A 26,576-nucleotide genomic window follows, 5' to 3' on the forward strand; every position below is an offset into this window, starting at 1 on the left:
TTTTTTCCAATAAATACAGTGTAGTACTGTAAATGTATTTTCTCTTCCTTATGAGTTTCTTTTTTTCTTTCTTTCTTTCTTTCTTTCTTTCTTTCTTTCTTTCTTTCTTTCTTTTCTTTCTTTCTTTCTTTCTTTCTTTCTTTCTTTCTTTCTTTCTTGGTTTATTTATTTACTTTGCGAGAGGGAGTAAGAGAGCATGAGCAGGGGAGAGGCAGAGAGAGAAAGAGAGAGAGAGAATCCTAGCACAGAGCCTGATGTAAGGCTCGAACTCATGAATAATGATGTCATGACCTAAGCTGAGACCAAGAGTGGGACACTTAACTGACTGAGCCACCCAGATGCCCCTTCCTTATGGTTTTCTTAATAATATTTTCTTTCCTCCATCCTGGGAAAGTTGACTTCTGAGCTCAGGTGTGAAGGGTGAATAGCCAGGCAGTGTGGCAAGAAGGAAGGGCATCCAGGAGGAGGAAATGGTTTATTTGAAGGTAGTGAGTCAAGGGGGAGCTTGGTACCTTCGAGCAAGGTCATTGGGCCAGGGGTGAAAAGTGGGACAGTGCCATGGCATGAGGCTGGGACGGGTGGCCAGGTCTTGCGGAACCCTTGAGAAAAGTCTGCTGCCCGTAGCGACATGTCACTGTTCTTCTGTGACGCAGCACAAGTTCCTACGTGATCACTACCCCGTACCCACCCCGATTTGACCAGGACTAATTGGTTCCATGTATTTTAGGTGTATACACATTGGAGGCCAGCAGGCTATCTCAAATTGATGACAATGTAGTATGAACTTTTCAGTGTTTAAGCCAGACGTAGCTTCTAATCGATGCACTGTGTTCAGTGACCTGGGTTCTGTCCATTTCTCATCTGCTTTGTGTGGTTTGGCAACAGCAAAAAGTATCATCTTGATGCTTCTTTGATCTTCTGCTTACATGTTGGGCTATGAGAACGAGTACCAGGAGCTCCTAAGCCAGGAAATTCCCAGCATTTCTGATGTTAGGCATCCCTCCCAATGCCCCCACTGTGTCCACCCCCATGCTGGCAGCAGAGGGACAGGATCTCCATGTGAGGGCCTCTGAATGGTGGCCAGGGCAACATGCACCCTGCTAGCAGCTGCCTCAGAAGATTGTTCCAAGAGTTCTAACTGGCTGGAAGGACTGAGCTGCCCAGGGCATAGATGGAGTGGGAACATTCTTCTCCCACTTGGTAGTAACCAAACGGGGATTAAGGCAGCTAGATGTGAAAATAAAATCTGGGCCAATTTTAAGGTCATCAGTGGTAACAAGAGGCCCATTTCAAGTCCCAATTGTACAGAATACGATCTGGGGTTATAATTTAACATGGTTTGCTTGTACAAGAAAAATACTTTTGTGCATCTTAATGAACTTTTTTGTTTTTTTGTTTTTTGTTTTTTTCATTACAATGGGTAGCGCCCATTCTGCTCACTGTTGGATCACTTCCTCCTTTTTCCTCAGAAGAGATAGCATTTTATCATATAGCATAATGCTTTGGGAAATGAAATGTGCATGGGTGTATTTTTGGAGGGCCATAACAAGCCCACGAGGGACATGAATGATGCTATTTATACACACAGAACTGGTAATTACAGAGTCTTTCCCCTTAAGCTTCTTAGAAACAATTTCCTTGGTGTTCCTTTCTGGCAAGATGTCCCCCCCCACCCCCACTCCTTTATTGTTGAATCAGGTATGACTCAGGGCTTGTGCAAATAGCCTAATATGCAGTGGATCATAGCCAGATTGGAGATTAACCTTGCCTGGATCCTGTGGTACTTGTAGCTTTCCTTGCTTTTTTCTTTGCCCTTCCTGTCTTTCTAGCCTCATCAGACAGCACACATCTTCTATTTAGTTGTTTGAACCACTCCTTTGCTTAGATGTCACTGGTGATCCTACTTCACAAAAGAAATGAAGTTATAATCCACTTATAATCTATATGGACACAAACGTGTTGTGTGCACTGAAATTTATAGCGACCTCATTGCCACTGTCTAGATTCCTGGTGAAACAGGCCCTCTGTTCTCAGCCTGAAAAGCTCCACTCTATTTCCCTTCTAAGGGACAGATTCCTTCCCTTCCCTTCCCTTCCCTTCCCTTCCCTTCCCTTCCCTTCCCTCCCCTCCCCTCCCCTCCCCTCCCCTCCCCTCCCCTCCCCTCCCCTCCCCTCCCCTCCCCTCCCCTCCCCTCCCCTCCCCTCCCCTTCCCTTCCCTTCCCTTCCCTTCCCTTCCCTTCCCTTTTTCCTTCCCTTTCCTTTCCTTTTTCCTTCCCTTCCCTTTCTTTCAACATTTATTTGTTTTTGAGAGACTGAGGGAGACAGAGCCTGAGCAGGGGAGGGGCAAATAGTGAGGGAGACACAGAATCCGAAACAGACTTCAGGCTCTGAGCTGTCAGCACAGAGCCCGGCATGGGGCTCGAACCCACGAACTATGAGATCATGACCTGAGCCGAAGTTGGACACTCAACCGACTGAGCCACCCAGGAACCCCGGGACAGATTTCTTTCTTAACTGGCCCCACCCAAAATGGTTTACTTGCATGTAGAGAAATTCAGTAATCTTGGACGAGCCTATGTGAAATGCTAGGAGGAATAGGATTGTGTCTGTCCCTAGCCCAGGCAGCCTCCCGTTGAGTCGGGGCCCAGAGCAGTCTCCTGGGGGCGAGCTTGGGGAGTTAATTCTATCCCTTGTAAATTTCCCAGGGATCGGCAGTGTATGCTGGAGGTTTCCTACAAACTTGTACAGTGTTTGCCTGTACAGTGTTTGGCTGGCAGTATAGATACCTAGAAAAAGATCACTTGTTTTCACAGTTCATATAAAAGGTTAGTTTCCTTAAGCTGAAATATGTTTTGTCAGATACTCCCCCCCCCCAAGAGACTTAAATACCAGTTTGTCACCTGGGGATTATCTAAGCCAGATATGGCTTCCTTTTTGGGGGGGGGGATTTATTTGCCTGTTGCCCCTTGGGCTTTCTGCAATGCATGTTTAGATAAACTGTACAATGTCAGATTTCCCCTGGGCTCGCTCGCTCTCTCTCTCTCTCTCTCTCTCTCTCTCTCCCCCCCTCTCTCCATCTGGCCCCTACTAAATTGTGAAAAAGAAATACGACTTACCATACTTCTGAGAGAGGACAGGGCCATCCCTGAATCATCTTGTATATTTTCTCCAAAGTACTGTATTTCTTTGTTTTCTCTTATATTTGAATTTTCTGGTTCTTGTGTTTTGAAATTGATAGAATTTATACCTTTATGTGTTTTTTTTTTTACTTTGACATAAGATACAGTCGATCCACATGCTAACATCTAAAACACTTACCTATTTCAAAAATGTACAAATAAAGAAATGAGCACTGCATTTCTTGATAAAGCTAATGAAACGAATGAATTATTTTGTGGCATCATCTGAGATGTTCACATTTCATTGGTTACAAACCCAAAATTAAACCATGATTTAAAATTTTTAAATAGCTTAATTTGTGTCATGAGTGATATTTTTGGGAGCCAAGGACATTAAGATTAATCTGCAGTGCTCTGGGCAGAAATAAATTGTTAGACAATGAGGAGAGAGAGTTTTCCAGAATATTTCTAAGAGAGTAACAAGTGAACATTTCAAAAAATAACCTCTCCTCACCTGAAATATCAATTGTGAATACAAGCCAATCAGGCAAAGCTTTTCTCATAGTTTTTACAACTTCGTTTACAATGTTCTACATAAATGATGATGGAAATGCTAGAATAATGGGATCTCAGATACTGAAACGTGTGAAGAGGTATTACACTGTGATAGGTCAGACAAATCACGCAGAAAGTTCCTTTTTTACCAAGACCTACCTGATAGTAAAGCCGAGGAGACAAAGATCTCATTCTCTCTCCTGGATAGTATTTTAAAACCATAAAATCCTAGGATCGTATAATAAGTCACTCATCACCCTTCCAGAGAAAAGCCATGAAGGTTGTAATTCCTTTTTTCTCCCTATTCATCTGTCTTTCCTCTGTGGGGTTGTACCAAGGACCTGAGGATTCATTAGTGTGGATGTCACCATAACCAATGGCATGAACTCTCTCAATGGCTTTATTCTTTTGGTTGAAGGTGGCAGGCAGACAACCTTGTGAGATTGTTGTGTCTGCTATTGTCGGCTCGAGCTGGTTTCTCATGATCTCCAACTGGATGCAGAGAAGGGAATTGTTTTGCTTAGCATTTAAAAGGTTTTCCTGTCTGCCCTTTCATATCTGCACATCTAGACAAAACACATTCTGGAAGCTCTCATCTCCCCTTGCTTATGAATACAGATGATTGTTTCAAGAGGGCAATACAACCTCATTGGTGACAGAGTATCTCCTGTCTTATATGAGAATGAAGGTCCTTCGTTCGTTTGCAATTTTCACTTCTCCATTTCTGTGGAATTACGACGTCTCTTGTGGGCCCTTTGTGTAGAATATGGATGACCAGATTTGGGGGCAAAATTACCTTTAAACATGAAGTATCATCTGCCCCATCCTAGGGACACAGGTTGGTGTGTGATAAATGGTCCCCTTGGACTTCCACAGGGTCCCCCCATGGATTCCTCAACTCAAGTGAGTCCCTTTCAGAAGTGTGATTTAGGTTTTGCTCAAACACTTCTGCATTTCATAACAATTGAAAAATCATGGCACCAGTGAATCTTTCAAGTTTTACTTAGGGAACAACAACAATAATATAGTCATTAATTTTTATACCATCTTAGGATGAGAACTTCGGATAATAATCCTGTCAGCATCAATTTACCCCAGTGTTAAGGAGCCTTAATTGAAGGTCCCATGGTGGTTCAGTCAACTGTCAGAGGTCAGCAGTTTTAATCCTGAAGGGCAGGATTACACACTGCAGTGTCCACTCAGTCTGGGAGTATTCCAAAACATAGCCATAAATTAGCAAGAGCTTATAAGGAAAATGACTGGTATTCAAGAGGGCTAAACCTAAGGTCTGGTTATATTCCTGCTACTTTCGGTCTTTCCATTAAGCGATTTTTCTTTCCCCTGCCAATGGATATGGAAATCCCAAGAAGCTTGGTACTGCATGTATGAATAAGCAAAATAATAAAATAAAAACCTAGGATCCTTTATATGTGTCTTACACAATTTGGCATCAGGTGTTTACTATCAAATACTAACTTTGAAGAAGTTTTTAATTTATTTTTCATTTATTTTTGGGGGTCTTTCTGGTATATTCACCGAATCTCATCAAATAAAGGCTCAGTGTGGAAAGCCTATCTTTAAATTCTTAGGATAGTTCCTATTTTGTGCAGGGTAGCAGGAGGGGTACCACGGGCCTATTCAGCCCTAAGGCTAAATTCCCCACCAATGCCCCCAAGCCGACCTTCATTCCTGCACAAGAAACTTCCTTAAGAAAGATGACCGCTGGTTTCTCTCAAGCACAGGCAAATAGACGCGGCAGTTGTTGTGACCTTCTAGCTTCTGACTTGTAGATGCCACGGTTCCACCTTAGTTTTCTAAACTATCAGCATTTTTAGTTGGCAAGGCTGGCCTTCCTGTCTCTAAAGTACATGCACTCACACTAGCGCCGTTGCTAATAAGGAGATTTAAACCCGGGGATGAGTCATTGTTGATGACCAGAGTTCTGTGCCACTTTCCAACCATCCAAGTACAAGAATGAGCTGAACAAGTAATTCACTCTGAGGGAGACCTGGGTTTTCCAGGCACCGGTTTTATCCCTGAACTCAAAAAACCACACACACCTCCCCTCTTCCATTGGATGAGGACATCGTACCTGACCTCTGCCCTCCTATCCGCAAGTACCACCCCGTCTTTGATAAACTGGGGGCATTTCTCATCAAAATTACCTTGTCATTGATTTTCACGACCCAAAGAGATCTTGCAGAATTCCAGTAGGATGTAACAACAAAGCTGAGTCTTTTAGAGAATTCTATTTGCCAGAACTTTCATGAAAAAATATTTATATCAGACAAGGGCACTAAAATCTATTTATTGTTCTATATACTGAGTCACTCAAGCCCAGGGACAGAAACATGGGCAGTATTTTCAAACACTCATTTTACCTTCCTCTTGGAGGATAAGCTGATATTTTTAAATGAAAAATATTAATCAGGCTTAAAGCTGCTTTATTAATTTGGATGTATCTTAAGGAAAAAGCATGACTTTTTTTTCAAATTAACTATGTTTTGATAAATTTTAATTACTGTTAGTCAAAGAAATTGGCTATCACACTGAAGTTTGAGCTTTTAGGAGTGATTATTAGAACTGCAGGAAGATAATTAATTTAATGCTGGAGTATTTTGAACACTAGCATTTTTTTCATTAGTCCTTCTTGGTGAGGGTGGGGATTCTGGGACTTCTAAAAGAAAATTACACATTTCAGTATTTGCGTTAAATCTTTGGCAGCTGCCTTTTTAAAATCAGAATCAAAACCTTTACCCAAACGTCCTAATAAAGGAATTTCCCTTCTGTACAGGCTTGCATCCTTAAATGGTTAAAAGCTTGCTCCCAGAATGGTTTATCGAAAGCTTCTCGAAAGTATTTGCAGGATGAGAACAACCAGGTGACCTGAAGTAAAATTATGGGAGTACTTTGAACTTTTCCAACATTGTGTGATAAAATTACCTGGGGGAAGATGAACATCTCTTTTGGGCATCCTGGGGGCCAACATGGCTTACGATTTCTGTGCTCTGATGAGGAAATATAGAGTGGAGAAAAGTACCATATTTTAAATTTTTTAAAGTTTATTTATTTTGAGAGACAGAGTCAGCAGGGGAGGGGCAGAGAGAGAAAGGGAGAGAGAATCCCAAGCAGGCTCCATGCCATCAGCACAGTCTGATGTGGGGCTTGAACTCACAAAGTGTGAAATCATGACCTGAGCTGAAACCAAGAGTCCCACTCTTAAATGACCAAGCCACCGAGGTGCCCTGAAAAGTATTGTATTTTATTTTTAAAGTGTATTTATTTATTTTGAGGGGGGTAGGGCAGAAAGACAGAATCCCAAGCAGGCTCCACACTGCAACACAGAGCCTGACGTGGGGCTCGAACCCACGAACTGTGAGATCGTGACCTGAGCCAAAACCAAGAGTCGGACGCCCAACTGACTGAGCCACCCAGGTGCCCCAAAAAGTCCTGTATTTTAATTTGGCAGCAGCCAAGACTCTTCAGGTGTTGGTATTCAACGACTACTTAGGCACTCTGGCCATCATTTGTGTGCTTCACACTGAGCTGACATAGGGAGATGAACATTCATAATTACCTCTTCTATGGACAAGGCCTTTCTCCCTCCTCTTCCTCTCTCTCCCTTGCAACATCTAATTTGTTAGAAGGAAAGAAGATACACCAGCTAAGGAGAGCCTCAAGATTTGCTTTTAATATATTGGCTTCATAAACACTGTGTTCTCTTCATTTAGTTTTTAGGTGCCTGAGCATCTTGAAGGGACAGGCCAATGATCTGTTTAGTTTTTCCATCGTAACATAAACGACATGGGAGAAAAGTAACCAGGATACACTTTCTGACTCTGGTGAAAGGAATATGACTCATCTTGTTAAAGACATACAGGGATCTTCATTTCAGAGAGTAACATATGTTCATCCCAACTGTTTCCACATCCATTGTGATGACGACAACTTTGGAGAAAATGTTGTAAAAGCATGTTTACTCTCATTTGTATTCATTTGATGAAACAGAACGCTCCTGGAAATAGATACTGAGTGGACAGCAGCGTCACACCGTGACTTAAATGACTTAAATGACATTCATGTTGGCAGGGATTTACTTCGGACCTAGAAAGCTTTCGGAGGTGAACCAGCAATTTTGCATATCTCCACATTTATTTTATTTTTGTAAAGTTACTGTTTTGAAACCCAGTTCTATACACATGGCGTCCTCGTCTGGTTTATTCAGGACCTGGGGACATAGAAGTGTATGGCTTCCCTAATTAAAATGAAAGTAAAGGAGGGGCACATGGGTGGCTCAGTTGGTTAAGCGTCCAACTCTTGATTTCAGCCCAGGTCATGTCTCATGGTCTGTGAGTTCAGGGCCCTCATCAGCGAAGAGCCTGCTTAGGATTCTCTCTGTCCTCTCTCTCTATGCCCCTCCCTCAATCATGCTCGTTGTCTCTCTCTCAAAATAAATAAACTAAAAATAAATAAAGGAGTGACTGTATATGAACAGAAAGAGGTTTCCTAAGTGGCTCTTGAGGTGCCATCAAAGGGTACAGCTAGGATAATGGAGTGACATACACAGGTAATAGTTGCAGTAATTCCCAAATTGTCACACTCCCTTGCTTTTGCAGTTTGCAACAGCGATACTCATTTTCGTGCACAAGACTTTGGGGGATCTAGAGAACACTCAGCAAGGAATGGGCCAGTAGCAGGAAAAAAGAGAGCCCAAGAATAAACACAAATAAAAATCGACTTTCAAAGGCTCTTGATACCAGTGATTTTCCACTCCTGTTAGGATGTTGATTTCTTTCCAGAAGGATCTCAGCAGTGGCCACCTGCCAGGGGAAAACAATACTCAACTTTGAGTGCCAACTGCCGCTCTCAGATATCTAACAGTGGAAGCCCCTCAGATTTTTACATTTTCTGCTTATTCAGAAAGCATCCCTGCTCTTGAATCTCTTGTAACTCACTGACTGACAAGCACCTGGGAACAGCCTGCAGGTGATCCTATATTTCTCGAGCAAGTGTTGCCCTCCAGTGGGTAGGTATAGACAGCCATCTTGAGTGGCCACAGATTCCATCCACTGATTGTGATTAGCCCCTTATCAGTACACCAAAACTGTGTACATTTTGTGGCAAACATCTGAAAGTGAACAGAATAGATGGGTATGCTTCCAAAGGCCATTTTTTAAAATTTCAAGTATAGCTGATATACAATATAAGTTTCAGTGTATAACGCAGTGACCTGACATTTCTATACATTAGAAAATGATCCCCGTAGGTCTAGCTATCCTCTGTCACCCATATAAAGTTACCACAATATTATTTACTATATTCCCTGGAGTGTATTTTCTATCCCTATGATTTATTTTATAATTGCAAGTTTGTTTTCCATATTTATTAGTCTCTTTCTGTGATGTCCATTTTTTTTTTAAACTCCACATACAAGAGAAACCATATAGTACGTGTCTTTCTCCGACTTCTTTCACTTAGCATAAAACCTTCTAGTTCCATTCATGCTGTTTCCAGTGGCAAGATCACATTCTTTATGGCTGAGTAATATTCCATTGTGTAGACATACACAACATTTTTATCAGTTCATCTATTGATAGACACTTAGGTTGCTTCTGTGCCTTGGCTATCTTTAATACTGCAATAAACATAGGGATGCATATATCTTTCCAAATTATGGCTTTCATTTCCTTCAGGTAAACACCCAGAAGTGGAATTACTGGATCATATGGCAGTTCTATTTTGAACATTTTTTGAGGAACTGCCATGGTGTTTTCCTCAGTGGTTGTACCAGTTTGCATTCCCACCAACTGCACGACGAGGGGTCCTTTTTCTCCACATCTTTGCCAACACTTGTTATTTCCTTTTGGTATCAGCCATTATGACAGGTGTGAGGTGGTATGGATTGGATTTGTATTTCCCTGATGATTAGTGACGTTGAACATCTTTTCATGTGTCTATTGGCCATCTGGATGTCTTCCTAGGAGAAATGTCTGTTTGGGTTCTCTGCCCATTTTTGATCAAATTATTTGATTTTTCTGGCTATTGAGTGAGTTGTAGGAGTTCTTTATATATTTTGGATATTAACCCCTTACCTGAATACCTATCATTTGCAGATATCTTCTCTGTTAGGTAGGTATGTTGCCTTTTTGTTTTGTTGATGATTTCCTTCACTGTGCAAAAGCTTTTTAGTTTGATATTGTCCTTTTATTTTTTGCTTTTGTTGACCGTGCCTGAAGAAACAAATCTAAAATTTACTCCTCAGAGTGATGGCCAAGAGTTTACTGCCTATGTTTTCTCCTAGGACTTTTATGGTTTCAGGTCTAACAGGTAGATCTTTAATTCATTTGCAGTTTATTTCTGTGTATGGTATAAGAAAGTGGTCCAGTTTTCCCAACACCATTTATTGAAAAGACTGTCTTTTCCCCAGTTTTTTATTCTTGTCCCCTTTGATGTAAATTGACCATATAAGCATGGGCTTATTTCTGGGCTGTCTATCCCGTTCCATTGATGTATGTGTCTGTTTTTGTGCTAGTACCGTACTGTTTTGATTACCATAGCTTTCCAGTGTAGATTGAGATCAGGGAGCATGCTACCCAGCTGTGTTCTCTGTGGTTCTGTACAAATTTGGGGCTCATTTGTTCTAGTTCTGTGACAAATACCATTGGAATTTTAATAGGGATTGCAATAAATCTGTAGATTGTTAATTCTTCCCATTCATGAGCCTGTTACATCTTTCCATGGATTTGTGTCCTTTTCAGTGTCTTTCATCAGTGTCTTACAGTTTTCAGAGTACAGGTTGCTCACCTCCTTAAATTTGTTCCCAACTGTGGGTCCTTTCTAAAAAACAAAATTAGGAGCAAATTAGGCATATAATTTTCTGACTTGCTTATTTAAATATTACGTTGTCTTTAAGCATCGCAGAAATAAAATTTTAATACAGCCATAACATATTACGGACACGGGCATGCTAGGAGCAACTACCACTCCTCAATATTAGATCCTGAAGATGAAGACTACCTTATATGAAGATGCAGAGTTACTTTCATAATGAGTGATTTTCAGACCTATTTGTCATAAGGAAAGCCAGGTTACCTTATGGGAACTTGAGACTCTCCTGGCTAACTAGCCAGTGAGCACGTTACCATTTTTGCGAACATAAAGGTGATGCTATTAAAAACTAGTTCAGGGGTGACTCAGTCGGTTAGGCATCTGACGCTTGATCTCAGCTCAGTTCATGATCTCACGGTGAGATGGAACCCCATATCGGGCTCTGCGCTGGCAGTGCGGAGCCTGCTTGAGATTCTCTCTCCCACTCAAAATAAATAAATACACTTAAAAAAACTAGTTTAAGAGGATTCAAGTCTGTTGAAAGATCCACAATTGTAACATCATGCTGTTGGGTGTCCCTCTTCACTGGGCTCCTGAGTGGACCCTGCCTTCGTTGCTCTGTGTCCACTGAGACAGTTGGGCAATATCTACTGCCCTGTGGCCCTCTCAGGGGAGTGATTCCTTCTGGAGGGCTGGACTTCCCTTTCACAGGCCTGTCAGGAGCTCTTCAGGCTGTGGCAGCTCCTCAGTAGCTCCCCCTTCTCTCCTGGTAAGTCAGTTGTGCCCAGGACCCTATGAGGTGGCAGCAACAGCATGACTTTGCCTAGACCGCCTCCTGCCCCCCACCCCCCAAGAGGTGCCCCAGCCCTGCCTCCTGGCCCTGTATGTAATCACTGCTCTTACAACCAAGAAGTCCTCACACCTCATGCCCGTGATCATGGAGCAGGAAACTCTAATCCCTGGGGTACCACACAGTGTCTCACATCTCTTCCCAAGAGACCTGCACAGGGGCCTATCATTCAAAACACAGCGCTGCTGATCTTTTGCAAAATAAAGGTAACCCATGCCTTTCTTAGTATTGGTAAGCATCTGAACAGGACAACTATGCCTTATGTTCAACACTTTCTATGTCTCCATTGTCCAGGTTCAAATCACAGAGATCCTCCCATGATCTTGAAGTTGTGCATACACCGAGATAATGCAGCTCTCTTTTCATTCCTGGTACATCACAGTCAATTGGGCGGAAGTCCTCTGGTCTTATCTTGAGAGAAGATTATGCAGTGTTATTTTTTTAGAGAATAATTGTTATTTCTACTCCATGCATTTATGCTAATTTACTCATCTATTACTTGTTCCTGTTATATTTCCAGACAGACTTGCTCTGTTTTTTAACAAATGTCTGCAATTTCAGCAAGTTGCCCCTTTACCATTTATTTCTTAGTATTAAAATATGTTTGATTCACATATTATGCTTGAGATCTTAAAATACGTGAACTAAGGTTTTGAATCCCAATCTCCGGGCATGCTACTTGTGTTTGTTGACCATGCATTTTTGGTCATAATTATTAAGGCCACTGAATGCTACTTTTTTTTTTTTTTTTTTAATTTTTTTTCAACGTTTTTTATTTATTTTTGGGACAGAGAGAGACAGAGCATGAATGGGGGAGGGGCAGAGAGAGAGGGAGACACAGAATCGGAAACAGGCTCCAGGCTCCGAGCCATCAGCCCAAAGCCTGATGCGGGGCTCGAACTCACGGACCGCGAGATCGTGACCTGGCTGAAGTCGGACACTCAACCAACTGCGCCACCCAGGCGCCCCTGCTACTTTTTTTTTAATCTCCAGCTTCTTATGTACTTGGTGAAAAACATTTTTTACTGTGGCTGAGACCAAAAATCGTAACTCGTTGGGGTTCTCTTCTCTTCTGATTTTCAGGGTGCTGGTTGCACAGCCCTGGTGGTAGCTGTCGTGGCAAGGAAGCTAGAACTTACCAAAGCAGAAAAACACGTGCACAATTTCATGATGGATACTCAGCTGACTAAAAGGGTGAGTTACCACCCCATGGATCTTCGGAGGGAAGATTTTCGTGTGTTTTCCATTGCAGGGGTGGGCAATCGATTTCTGTTTTGACCTCTCAAGCTGAAACAACCTGGTTTAAAGTTAAGGCCTTCTTGGAATCTGTTCCATTTTTCCCCCCCACATTTTGAGAACAGGCCAGTCCTAACTTTACGTCAGCTAGGAAATAATTGGACAACCTTGGTATTTACTCAAGGATAAACCTAGACCACATCAGTATAAACAAAGAGGCACACTTAACATTTCAGTTTGCAGGATACAAGAAGGGAGTGATATTAGATTGAATAGGAAGGGGCAGGCTGTCAATGTTATCTAGAAATTTAGAGTGTCATCTAGAGTGATGTAACAATGTTTTACTGAGCTTCTGTGAGCCAGTCTCTGGTCTAAAGACTGGGTGTGCAGGGACAATAAGAAACCACCAGCAACTTGTAGGACTCCAAGGAGCACAGACAGGCCCTTTCTGTGATTTAAAGGCTATGCAAGAGATGAAGGGCAGCAGAGCCCACTGGGAAAATATGGCAGAAAACGGGAATCACGGTGTTGACACTCTCTCTGTACGAGGCTTGGCTCCCAGTATGTCACCTGTGTAAACTGGTGTCATACGCAGACAACTTTCTGAGAGAGGCACTAGCATTCTGCCCATTTTACAAATGTGGAAGCCAAGACACAGAGAGGTTAGGTAGCTTGCTCAATGTCACTATATCCAAGAGGAAAAAGCTTCTTCTCCCACTCCCGCCAAATGTTTAGCCTCTCTTCCTAGTCACTTGAGAGACCAAAATACAAGGTCAGAAATAAAGCTAAAAATCCTTTTTTAGCAGTGTCATGTTGCTAACATAACTCAAAGGAGAATCCAATTGGGCTGTCATCCAAATAACAAAACACATTGTCATTTGGTAACTTTACCCATAAAAGAATCCATGGCTGGTTCAAGGAGAGTTCCAATTTTCAGTGGTTTTACGCACTTAAAAAAATTTTTTTTAATGTTTATTTATTTTTGAGATGGGGGGGAGGGGCAGAGAGAAAGGGAGACACAGAATCTGAAGCAGGCTCCAGGTTCTGAGTTGTCAACACAGAGCCTGATGTGGGACTCGAACCCACAAGCAGCAAGATCATGACCTGAGCTGAGGTCGGACGCTCAACCGACTGAGCCACCCAGGCACCCCTGTTTTTACTCACTTTTGATTTTGGTTGCATACATAAAAGTAATCATGGTTCAGTTGGTAAATACTTCCTAATAGCTCTGTCATTTCAATGTGCCTATTTATGTGTAAGGACAGTATTTACAAAATGTACGCATGGATTCCAGTTGCCTTGCTATTTTCTAAGTCTTACCACCAGACACTATTGTGAGACTTTATTGCATTTGGAAGGTCCACATATAGTCTAGGTGATCTCAGCCACTCGATTGCAGATATCATGCTTTTGGCCTGGAGGTACCCCTTTAGAATGTCTTCTACTCTGCACAGCTTTCTCTCAACTCCGGAATTCGCTCTCCAAACTCATGAACATTGGTGAATGTTACAGAAAAGCACAAGGAGAGCCATAAATTCAGAGCTATTAGTCCACATATAATCCAAAATCGTAACAGATGTTTTGTGGATTTTGGATGCATTTCATACTGTACGGTTCGTATTGAGAGTCAAAAGAACTTTATTTTACCAAAAGAACTCTTCCCAAAAAGTCCCCTGTGTAATCCAAACAATTTTATCATGAAGATCATACCTTATAAATTTCATAAGAATTAACTGAATGCCACACTGAGGTAGAAAATTCCATTTAAAACCATATAGCCCATACATCTGCATATAAATCTTTTCAGCAACAACACCAAAAGCTGGGACAGGATCACAAATTAGAAGAACCAAGTTAGCACATTGAGGCAGATTTCCCCGCATTTCCTAAGCAGGTACTTAGTTTTATCTTAAGAAGGTAAGATGCCATTTCTTTAGATTTACTTTGGGACATCAATATTCCATATCCTACTTACTGAACAGACTATGATGTTAAAATCTGTGAGATTTGTACAGGTCTCCCAGGTTCAGTTGGGAGCCATTCCAGGTTGGTTTTATAATTTAATTAGTTTAGCTCAAGATCACTCAGCCTCAGCACCACTGACCTTTGGGATTGGATAGTTCTCTGTTGTGCAGATGTCCTTGTACATTGTTGACTGGTTAGCGGCATCCTTGGTAGATGCCAGTAGCATTTTCTCTGATTTGTGACAACCAAAAAAATGTCTCTAGACATGGCTGGGACAAAATTGCCCACAGTGAGAACTGCTGCTTTGGTTTGTTATTCCCCAAGGATTTGGAGCCTGGGACAGTCCTCATAGTGGATATTCTTCATATATACTGAAGTTATCATAATCTTCCTGGGAATAAAATGTAATTATTTAACAAAATATATAGCATACCTATTAGAGTTGCAGTTCGCCTAATATTGTTGGAGTTCTGTGTTAACTGCTGAGGCTATAGAACTGAAATACCAAACTCTAGGACTCAGGAAATTGTAAGTTTTTCTGGTACTCTTCCTTCAGCAAATCAGATATAAGAACTGTTTTTTTGTTTCCTGTACTTGGGGCAGAAAAATTGGCTTGTGTTCTTGCTTATGACCCCACCCCACCCCCAAGCCCATTCTTGGCCCCTTTTGGAGGACTGTGGATCTAGATGACTTCCATTTGTTTTTATGAATGGGACTCATTTCCCCAAGTGGATCATGTTTTCTGATCTTACAGCTCTTCTGTTACAAGTTCTTGTATACTTTAGCTTGACTCATTATCTATAGGGAATCTGTTTATAGAAAGCTTTTTCATAAGAAGTATTATTGTAAATTCAAAATTCATATTCTCCATGATGCTTTATTAATTCTCTTATTACGCCTCCTTAAAAGTTTAGCTACTTTGCAGTATTACTTCAGACCAAGGCACTCCAAGAAGTCTTGCTGACACCTTGATTTTTATAGGCAAAATGTCATTAAGTGCAGGTACAAATGTTAAAACGTCATTAGAACCAAACATCAATTTCTCATTTATGATACCCATTTCATTATTATAGTCAATACAATATATGAAAATAATAGCCCTTTTATAGTCCTCTTCAACTTAATGAGTACCATTTACTTGGAACTTGATTCCATTTGGTTATTTATGGAATTTCTAAATGACCCTACTTTTAATTTTAAGTTTTTTTTTTTCAACGTTTATTTATTTTTGGGACAGAGAGAGACAGAGCATGAACGGGGGAGGGGCAGACAGAGAGGGAGACACAGAATCGAAACAGGCTCCAGGCTCTGAGCCATCAGCCCAGAGCCCGATGCGGGGCTCGAACTCACGGACCGCGAGATCGTGTCCTGGCTGAAGTCGGACGCTTAACCGACTGCGCCACCCAGGTGCCCCTAATTTTAAGTTTTTAAATAAAAATTCTAAAATACCAGAATAGTAGGGTCCTGAGCTCACCTCTTCCTATGGATATACCATGGCTACAACTACAGATAATACAACTGACTCTGAAAACGACCTGAACACTAACAGAACAGATCTTCCACAACTGAAGGCTTAAAAGAAAAAGGTACATGGAGAAGCAGCGAAGATGGACCTGAGAACCAAATTGCCTGCATGGCGACCCATAGGATGGATGGAGGTCGCAGGTACAGGGATCCTACCTAAGGCACAAAAGCAGCAAACATCACATAATGGGGCATCCCCTGTTACTGGGGACCTTCAACAGAAAGGTGAGTCCCTATACGTTCAGAATTCAAAAGTTGACAGGGCTTACCTCTGAAAGACATGGGGGCCTACAGGCCTCTGAGACTCTGCTCTTAAAGGGCCAGTGCACTGTATCTCTCAGTCCCTCTCAATCCAAGACCCAGCACAGACAACAGACTGGAAAGCACCTAGATTATACATGAAGGAAATTTATTGAATAATTTTAGGGTATGTGCTGGAGAGGCAAGAATGGGTAGGAACTTGTCCAGGAATGGAAGTGCTGGTGGATACAATTTTTTTTTTCTCTCTCCTGCAGCCTGGGTTGGCCAGACTTTGTAGGAGCCAATTTTGGTACTCTCCATCGTCCTTGCTAGCACTGTTCACCCCACCGCACCTGGCGAGCATTCCCCTGAACCAACTACTGCCCTAGGGAGGGGGACCAGCCTCACCTGCCAGTAGGCCCAGAGCAGTCCAGCCCAGGCACAACAGGAGGGCACATGCAACCCACACAGCAGATACCCCTGAAGTACCTGGTTCTGCTGACCAGGGTGGACTGCACAAGTGGGCCCCACAGGATACCTGACTTCTAAGACCAGGAGACTTAGCTGATCTACCTAATACATTGTAACAAACATGGAGAGTGAGACAAAATGAAGGCGCAGAGGAATATGTTCCAAAAGAAAGAGGTCCAGGAAGCACAGAGAACCCCACACAAGATGAATCCAAAGACATCCATACTGCAACACAAAATAATTAAAATGGCAAAAGTTAAACAGAGAATCTTAAAAGTAATGAGAGAAAAGCAACTGGTTATGTACAGGGGAAACTCCATAAAGCTATCAGCTGAGTTTTTAGCAGACTCTGCAGGTGAGAAGAGAGTGGCATGTGATCTATTAAAATTGCTGAAGGGAAAAAACCTACAATCAAGAATATTGTACACAGCTAGTTTATTATTCAGAATTGAAGGAGACATAAAGAGTTTCCCAGACAAACAAAAGCTAAAGGAGTTCATTACCACTCAATCATTCTTAAAAGAAATGTTAAAGGGACTTCTTTAAGTGGGAAAGAAGGGTCTTAACAAAATTATGAAACAAAAAAAATTTCACTGGCAAAAGCATATATGAAGTAAAGGTAGTGCATCAGTCACTTACAAATCTAGTATGAAGGGGAAAAGGCAAAAGTAGTAAAATCAGTTACATTATACAAAAATTAGTTAAGGGATACACAAAAGATGTAAAATATGATGTCATACACATAGAACATGAGTGGCAAATAGAAAGGTAGTGCTTTTAGAATGTCTGCGAACTTCAGCAACCCTCAACTTAATATAGACTGTTATACACATTGGATATTACATATGCACTTTGTTGTAACCACAGGCCAAACACCAGTAAGTAATAAGTTTACACAAAAGAAACAGAATCCTAACACAAAACTACAGAAAGTTATCAAACCAGGAGAGATCAAGAGAAGAAAGAAACAGAAAAACTACAGAAACAACCAGAAAACAACAAAATGGCAATAAGTTCATACCTGTCAACAATTACTTCAAATGAAAGTGGACTAAATGATCCAGTCAAAAGATACAAGGTGACTAAATAGATAGGAAAATAGGACCCATCTCTGTGCTGCCTACAAGAGATTCACTTCAGACACAGGGACACATACAAACTGAGAGTGAAGGAATAGAAAAAGATATTGTACGCCAATGGAAGGTGAAAAAAATCTGGAGTAGCAATACTTATCTCAGGCAAAATAGACTTTAAACCAAGATTGTAACCAGAGACCAAGAAAGGTGCTACATAATGATAAAGGGATCAGGCCAACAGTCAGGATATGACAATTGTAAATATCTATATACCCAACCTAAATACATAAGCAAATATTAACAGACAAAAAAAGAAAAATTGACTGTAATACAATAATAGTAGGAGACTTTAACACTTCACTTACATCAATGGATAGATCATTCCAAACAGAATCAACCAGGAAACAGTGGCTTTGAATACACATTAGACCAGATGGACTTAACAGGTATATACACAACATTCCATCCCAAAACAGCAAGAATACATGTTCTTCTCAAGTGTGTATGGAACATTCTCCAGGAAAGATCACATATTAGGCCACAAAACAAGGCTCAATAAATTTAAGAAGATTGAAATCATATCAAGCACCTTTTCCAGCCACAACACTATGAAACTAGAAATCAGTTACAAGAAAAAAGCTGGAAAAATACGTGGAGGCTATACAACATGCTGCTAAATAACCAGTGGATCTATGAAGAAATAAAAGGGGAAATTAAAAAAAGTACCTTTAGACAAATGACAATGGAAATACAACAGTCCAAAGCATTAGGGATGCAGCAAAAGCATTTCTTAGAGGGCAATTCATAACAATACAGGCCTACTTCAAGAAACAAGAAAAATAATAAATACATAATTGAAACTTACATTTAAATAAACTAGAAAAAAAGAATAAATTATGCCCAAAGTTAGTAGAGGGAAAGAAATAATAAAAATCAGAGCCAAAATAGAGACTAAAAAAGAATAGAAAGGATCAATGAAACTAAGAGCTGATTCACTGAAAAGGTAAAGAAAATTGATAAGATTTTAGCCAGAGTCTTCATGAAAAAAAAAAGAGCAAGGACTCAAGTATATAAAATCAGAAATGAAAGAGGAGAAATAATTAGCACCACAGAAATGAAAAGGATTATGAGAGACTACTACAAAAAAATTATACACCAACAAATTGTACAATCTAGAAGAAATGGATAAATTCTTAGAAACATACCGTCTTCCAAGACTGAATCAGAAAGTCGAAAATCTGAACACACCAATTCCTAGTAATAAAACTCATCCCATACCAAACCCATGCCAACTACTACTACTAATAAACTGCCAACAAATGTCCAAGACCAAATGGCTTCACAGGTGAATTCTACCAAACATTTAAAGAAGAGCTAACACTTCTCCTTCTCACACTATCCCAAAAAGTTAGAAGATGAAAGAATGCTTCCACATTCATTCTACGAGGCCATCACTACCCTGATTCCAAAACTAAAGAAACTACAAAAAATAGAAAACTACAGACCAATATTCCTGATGAACATAGATATAAAAATCCTCAGCAAAATATGAGCAAACCACATTCAACAATACATTAAAAGGATCATCCACCAACAAAATAAAAAGGCAATCTACTTACTGAATGGGAGAATACATTTGCAAATGATAGATATATCAATACGGGGTTAATATTCAAGATATTTAAAGAACTCCTACAACTCAACATCAAAAAGAACAAATAACTCAATTAAAAAATGGATAGAGAGGGGTGTCTGGGTGGCTCAGTCAGTTAAGCTTCCGACTCTTAATTTTGGCTTAGGTCATGATCTCACAGTTTGTGAGTTCAAGTCCCACATCGGCCTCTGCACTGATAGTGCAGAGTCTGCTTGGGAATCTCTCCCCCACCCCGCCCCTCCCCCTCCCTTACTCATGCGCATGCACTCTCTCTGCTCTCTCTCTCTCTCAAAATAAATAAGCATTTTTAAAAAAAATGGATAGAGAACCTGAACAGAAATTTTCCAAAGAAGACATACAGATAACCAACAAGCACTTGAAAAGATGCTCAACATTCCGCATCATTAGGGAAATCCAAATCAAAACAGTATCAGAAAGACAATATATGACAAGTGTTGGCAAAGATGTGGAGAAAAGGGAACCCTTGTGCACTGTTGGTGGGAATGTAAACTGGTGCAGCCACTATGAAAAACAATATAGTCATTCCTAAAAAAAAAAAAAATTAAAAATAGAAATACTATATAACCCAGCTCTGGGTATTGAAGAGTAAAACACTAATTAGAAAGGGTATATAAACCCCTATATTTATTGCATTATTTAAAATAGTTAAGATATGGAAGCAATGTAAGTTTCAATCAATGGATGAATGGATAAAGAAGATGCAATACAGATACACACAATGGAATATTACTCAACCATAAAAAGAGTGAAATGTTGCCGTTTGCAACGATATGGATGAAGCCAGAGAGTATAATGCTAAGTGAAATAAGTCAGACAAATACATATTCCATATGATTTCACTCATATGTGGAAGTTAAGAAACAAATGAATAAACAAAGTAAAAAAAAAAAGACACAGACTAAAAAAACCAAGCTTTTAAATACCCAGAACCAACTGATGGTTGCCAGAGAGGTGTGGGGTATGGGATGGGCAAAACAGTTGAAGGGGATTAAGACACACCAACTTCCAGTTATAAAATAAGCAAGTCACAGGGAGAAACAGTACAGCATCAGGAGTAGATTCCGTATTCTTGGAACAACTTTGTACAGTGATGTAAAGATGTAACTGTACTTAGACTGAGCATGTTGTAACATGTAGAACTGTCAAGTCACTATGTTGTACACATGCAACTAGCGTCATGTTGTATGTCAACTACAATTTCAAAAGAGTTCTAAAATCTGAATAATCATTCATGAATGATTCTGGGACATAAGAGAGAAGAGAGTAAACAAGCACCTAAACACCATACATAGTTACCAAGACGAAGCTTAAAAATACAAGGTCAAGGGTGCTCCTTACTGCTGGAGAAAACTACCACTATCCCCTGAAGCAGTGCGGCAGAATAAATCCTTTTTTTCTCATGGTCAACAGAGGTAATGATGATAGACATTCTGAAATCTGAATATGACTGTAAAAAAAAAAAAAAAAGCAGTGTGAGTGTTAAACGATTGATTATGCTTCTGAGAAGAAATGTAACTTTCCAAGCCTCCCATTGTGTTTCGTAACTGAACAGTTTCCATGAAAAATTATTCACTGTGCACAAGTTTTCAGAGGAACAATTTCACATAGAAATCGTTTCTCTGTTGGACAACATCAGCCACATGAAATACCATGTGTGAAAGTACAGCACATTATGCCTTGCACAGTCTATTAAGGGAGATTGTTCTATGCAATTCCAAAAGTTTAACATGCCACTCTACAATTCAAAAGTGGCCACGTACCCAGAATAATCTAATGATTTCAAAATGAAATCATTAGCCTAAGGACAATAACCTGTCACTGGGCTTTTACTAAGATGGGACCAGCAACTTAATAGATTTGCAATTTATCACCCTTCCAGAGATACTATAGCAAAGATACTGTGCTGTATCTTTTGGAAATATTACTCCTCAGTCGCATCTGAACCAAGAAGAAATCCTGGAGTTTGGCCCTCTGCACACTTTCATTTTGGAAGGAAACTTGAAAACAAGCAATTCTGAGAGCCCAGACGTAATTTTTAAAGTAGCTAGATGTACCACAAAGGATAATTATACATATTAATGTCCACTGTGGGTGTTTCCAATCCTGTTAAGAATTCTCAATAAGATCCATAATAAGAACACCATTATGCAGTTATATAATTTTTTGTCCTACGTATCTCTTAACAAGCGAACAGAAATTCTGGAGGATTGAGTCTCTGGAGCTTTTACATGGTGCTTGGAGACACAGCCCCGTGGGTGAGAAAGCAAAGTGACTGGATCGCTTGACCTTGCCCTGTTCCAAAGCTATTGCACTCACCCAGCCCCAGGTATCTGCTCTCAAGAGGGCCTGGGCGGCATGTGGTCCTAGTGTCCAGGTTTAGAGGTGTTGTCTGTGTTTGTCCCCGGCAGCCTGGAGGCATTGCCCACAGCCTGTGAAGCAACATTTTACCCATTTTACCACAGTTACAAGAACAAGAGGTGGAAAACTCTTGCTTCTTAAGTCAGAGGTTATGTCCCTTCTCTTAAATCTGATAAGAATGGAAGCATTGCACCAAAATAAGTCTCTGAAGGGAGAGGCAAGGAGAAACTGGACCAAACACACAAACAAAAAAAATCAATTAAACAACAATCAGAAGAGTCAAAAGCAAAGGAAAACTAGAAACAAAGTACTCTTTAAAACAGTGCTCTAATGTGTATCTGTATAGGTTTGAGCAAGGCAAAGTTTCAGTGAAAAGTCAGTCAGCTTTTAAGTGCTTTTGTGGTTTATCAAGTATTATTACACTTAAAAATATATTTTACCTTACGACCTCTGGCTTTAATATTTCATCACTACCTGTAAACGTCAGCAATAGAACATTTCATGACTTTTTTTAACTGCAAAGGTGGTTTTAAGGCATCTGGGTAAGTACTATTATCTTTAATAGTATTATTGCTTTTAGGGCTTTTGTTTTCTCAACATAACTGATTATTATTATGCCTTTCAAAATGTTTCTGATGAAAGATTTTAATTGCAATGGAGCATGAGTCAGGCAGAGCAAATGTTCATGTTTTCCTTTTTTCCCTGGCTGTGGAGGAAGGGATGATGGGAGGGGAGAAGTTTCCTGCTAAGAAAGAACCTTCCCCTCACTCTCCTTGTTTCTTGACATTAGGAAAGTATTGCACAGAGTTGTTGGCTCATTAATTGGCACAAGAATCACTACAGCTACTAATTTTTGAGGGCTAGATCTGTGATCCCGCATAACAACCATCATGGGCTCTAGCATGATGTAGAGCCTATGGTAGACACTTCATAAATTTGAATTAGTAAATGGAAATTAGGGAAGACGTAGTTAGATCTTACGTCTCTTCTGTAACCTGTATACCCTTCTTATCAAGAGGGTCCTTTGGTTGGGGCACCTGGGTAGCTCAGTCGTTTGGGCGTCTGACTTTGGCTCAGGTCATAATCTCACGATCTGTGAGTTCAAGCCCTGCATCAGGCTCTGTGCTGACAGCTCAGAGCCTGGAGCCTGTTTCAGATTCTGTGTCTCCCCCTCTCTCTCTGCCCCTCCCCTGCTCATGATGTCTCTCAAAAATAAATAAACATTAATTTTTTTTAAAAAAAAGAAGGTCCTGTGGTCAATAAATATGTATCTGTGGCTCATGATTAGAATTTATGATGCAGGGCACCTGGGTGGCTCAGTCGGTTGAGTGATTGCCTTCAACTCAGGTTATGATCTCATGGTACATGGGTTCAAACCCTGCATCAGGCTCTGTGCTGACAGCTCAGAGCCTGGGGCCTGCTTCAGATTCTGTGTCTCCCTCTCTCTCTGCCCTCCCCTGCTCATGCACTGTCTCTCTCTCTCTCAAAAATAAATAATAAAAACACTAAAAAAAAAAAAAGGAATTCTTATGATACAATGTATACACTATGGTACCAAATACTTAGCGCAACCTATGTCCGAAGCCCTGAGCTAGGGAGACACAAAGGTTAGTGACAATACCCCTGTCCCTTGAGAGTCTATAAATGCACTCGAAGGGCAGGACAGAGCTCTAGGTTTACACTGTTAGACGTCACGGCAGCATTCTTAAGTACATAAGCAGAGGAAACTTTCCCTCCAAGTCAACTTTTCTTCTCCAGTTTCCCCTATAAGTTTTCTGTCATGGTCATGTAACAGTTCCCCATTGTTTGAGCTTGTGAAACACTGAGGTGCTTTCCACCCTGTCCCTTCCAACCCAAAGACAGACCAGAAAAACATATTCCAGACACATGTGACCAGTAAGCAGAGAGCACATATTTCTACTTTTGGACACATGTCTTGTGACTGCTACTTTGAAAAAGCAGCACATGGGATGCTTCCAGAGTTTTCTTCCTGGGTTTCACCACCTATTAGAGAGTCAGAAAGGGAAATGTTTCAACATAAATGCCTGTGTTTCACAGTTTTTAAAAGCAGCTGTAGGGATTTCATTTTCAGACGAGGAATCATGTTCATTTTTAGCCTGTCAACTACAATGAGCATTTTGTGCATGTGAAGCCTGCAACAAAGAACTTGGGGGTTTCACTCACCCCCATGAATTTAGAAATTGAGGTTCCCTACTCCCCTTCAGCCATTCCCCTGCCATCCCAAAGAGGAAAAACAATCATATAAAATACACCGATGACAAGCAATGAATCGCCTTGTTCAAGATTTAAGGACTTGGGTCATTTGGCGTTTGCTGTGTGCGGATGGGAATCCAAAGTGAAATCAATTGTTTTGTTCTCTTGCAAACGTTACTATGTTCAACTGCTGTGTTATGGTCCCACCTGTTTTTACCAAGTTTTCTAGCTTCCTCCTCTGTGTCTTGAGCTGATAAAATCAGGGAGGGGGCGGCCACCCAGCCCCCTTGCCTTTTTCCAGGTGGTAAAGCTGTTCAGAGAGCTGAGACCTCGCTTAACTGGCCCTTCTGCTTCCTAGTGTGGAAGGACCCTATTCCAACCCCAGTCAGTGTTGGCCAGTAACTTCCCACCCCTCTCCCTTTAAAAGCAAGGTCCTCAGGGTGCCTGGGGGGCTCAAGTCAGTTGAGTGCTCCAATCTTGATTTCAGCTCAGGTCATGATCTCACGGTTTGTGAGTATGAGCCCCATGTTGGGCTCTGTACTGACAGTATAGAACCTGCTTGGGATTCTCTCTCTCTCTCTCTCTCTCTCTCTCTCTCTCTCTCTCTCTCTCAATAAACAAACAAACAAACTTTCATTTAAAAAATGAATAAAAAATAAAAGCAATGTCCTCAACCCTTAGCCACTTACATAGCATCCTTACCTCTGAAAAGAACATGAGGACCAAATGGAAAAGCATTCCCTACCCCTGTAAAGAAGAGAAATGTGTTTCCATGAGAATGAAGAGCAAAGAATTTAACTGGAACACCTTTGAACTTCACTGCGGATAGTGGTGCTGTTTCTCAGATGCTCTGCTGGTGCTCAGCACCTGACGTTTCATTTTTCCACTGGCCTCAGAATGCATGCTCTCTGTGCAGGCTCTAATGAATATCCAGAGAAAGTGCATTATAGACCAAAGTCAGTGCTAAAAGCAGTTTTAGGAGAGCGTCGTTTTCTTCAAATGGGTTCTAGCAATTTCCCTCAAAAAGAAACCTTTTCAGCAGCGTGAAAAAGATTCACCGTCAGCTACCAAACCTGATGCTTTCGGTGCTCAGAGTAAAAAAATACAGATACCTCCTTGGGATCATAGTTGTCATGTAATTTTAAGACTCTTCCTTATTGAAAGTCTAAGGCCTGAAACAGACTTGAGTGATAATTCTCTGTACTCTTCTCATGTAGGGAAGAGAAAACTAAAGTCCTGCAAGGGTTAGCTCATCCCCTTGACTTCACTTGGTTAGTCCAAAGTCAAGAACTTAGAACCCTTTCTCAAGTCCAGTTCGTGGCTCTCTCTTCCCTACCACAGTGCCTTTCTTAAAAAGTGGTCTTCCTCCACCCAACCCCCCAGCAGCCTGCTCTTTGTGAAACAGCCTTTATCCATCACTCAAAAGAATTCAATGGGTCAATTTCTTAGAATAAGTCATTAACAACAAGCTTAAGGGGAAGCTCTGGGTCATCAGAACCTTTAGCGTGAGCAAGGAAGGACGAACTTGTCCATGGCTGGGCCTTTATCAATGTCCAGAAATTGATGAAGAGCTAATCACAAAAGTAAGTGCTTGAATATTACTAGGAAGTATTCATACCTTCCATCAACCACAGTAGGTCACAGCCGTGTCATTAAAACACTTGTATCATTTAGGTTTGTCCCGTCCGTTTGAAACGCAGTGTACTCAAATTAACCCACAAAATCATGACAACATAGACTGTCAGCTCATTAAAGCATGCTAACAGTTTGCTGAGTCACTCGGAAAGGGCAGAAGAATAGGTCTGCTTGGACACTGAGCAGTGGAAACATGCCCTTCCTGTAGTTCACAGCCCAAAATGCCAAGCAAGCTTGCAAAAGACAAGATTCACCTTGGCCTTCTGGCATTTTGCCTCTCTCCAGGGAAATGGAGAACATGGGGAAAACAAATGGAATACAAGGTGCAGAATTCAGCACCTCTTCCAACCTCCCCCTGACCCCCCCTGCAATGTTGCCAGACAGGTTACAACCACCTCTTGCTTTTTAAAAGAACTGGTTGGATGAAAATGTTCCTGATGGGTAGAAGCCCAGAAAGAGATCAGTACCTCCCTAATATTTCAACCTAAATGTTGTGCCCAGACAGATAGAGGCACCTTTTAAAATGCACAGATTCAAGAAAAATACTCTTTTGAGAAATAGTTACTAAACAGAGCTAGAACTTACCGTGATCTTTGGGATTAAGAATAGGACCCCTGGGGGGCACCTGGGGGCTCAGTCGGTTAAGCATCCAACTTCAGCTCCGGTCATGATCTCACAGTCTGTGAGTTCAAGCCCCGCATCAGGCTCTGTGCTGACAGCTCAGAGCCTGGAGCTTGCTTCAGATTCTGTGTCTCCCTCTTTCTCTGCCCCTCCCCTGCTCATGCTCTGTCTGTCTCTGTCTCAAAAATAAATAAAAACTTAAAAAATAT

At 41.0% G+C, this 26,576-nt stretch overlaps 1 protein-coding gene across 3 annotated transcripts in view; it reads left to right on the forward strand.

Annotated features, from left to right (window-relative positions):
* The window catches only part of KCNN2 (potassium calcium-activated channel subfamily N member 2), a 472,189-nt gene that overhangs the window by 435,661 nt on the left and 9,952 nt on the right, over window positions 1–26,576 (forward strand). For all 3 annotated transcript variants that reach the window (XM_019830963.3, XM_003980701.6, XM_045057670.1), the window contains exon 8: window positions 12,436–12,546. In XM_019830963.3, the coding sequence (XP_019686522.1) occupies window positions 12,436–12,546 (111 nt within the window). The remainder of the gene's footprint in view (window positions 1–12,435; window positions 12,547–26,576) is intronic.

Source organism: Felis catus, chromosome A1 (assembly GCF_018350175.1).
Source record: "Felis catus isolate Fca126 chromosome A1, F.catus_Fca126_mat1.0, whole genome shotgun sequence".
Classification (NCBI taxonomy): domain Eukaryota; kingdom Metazoa; phylum Chordata; class Mammalia; order Carnivora; family Felidae; genus Felis; species Felis catus.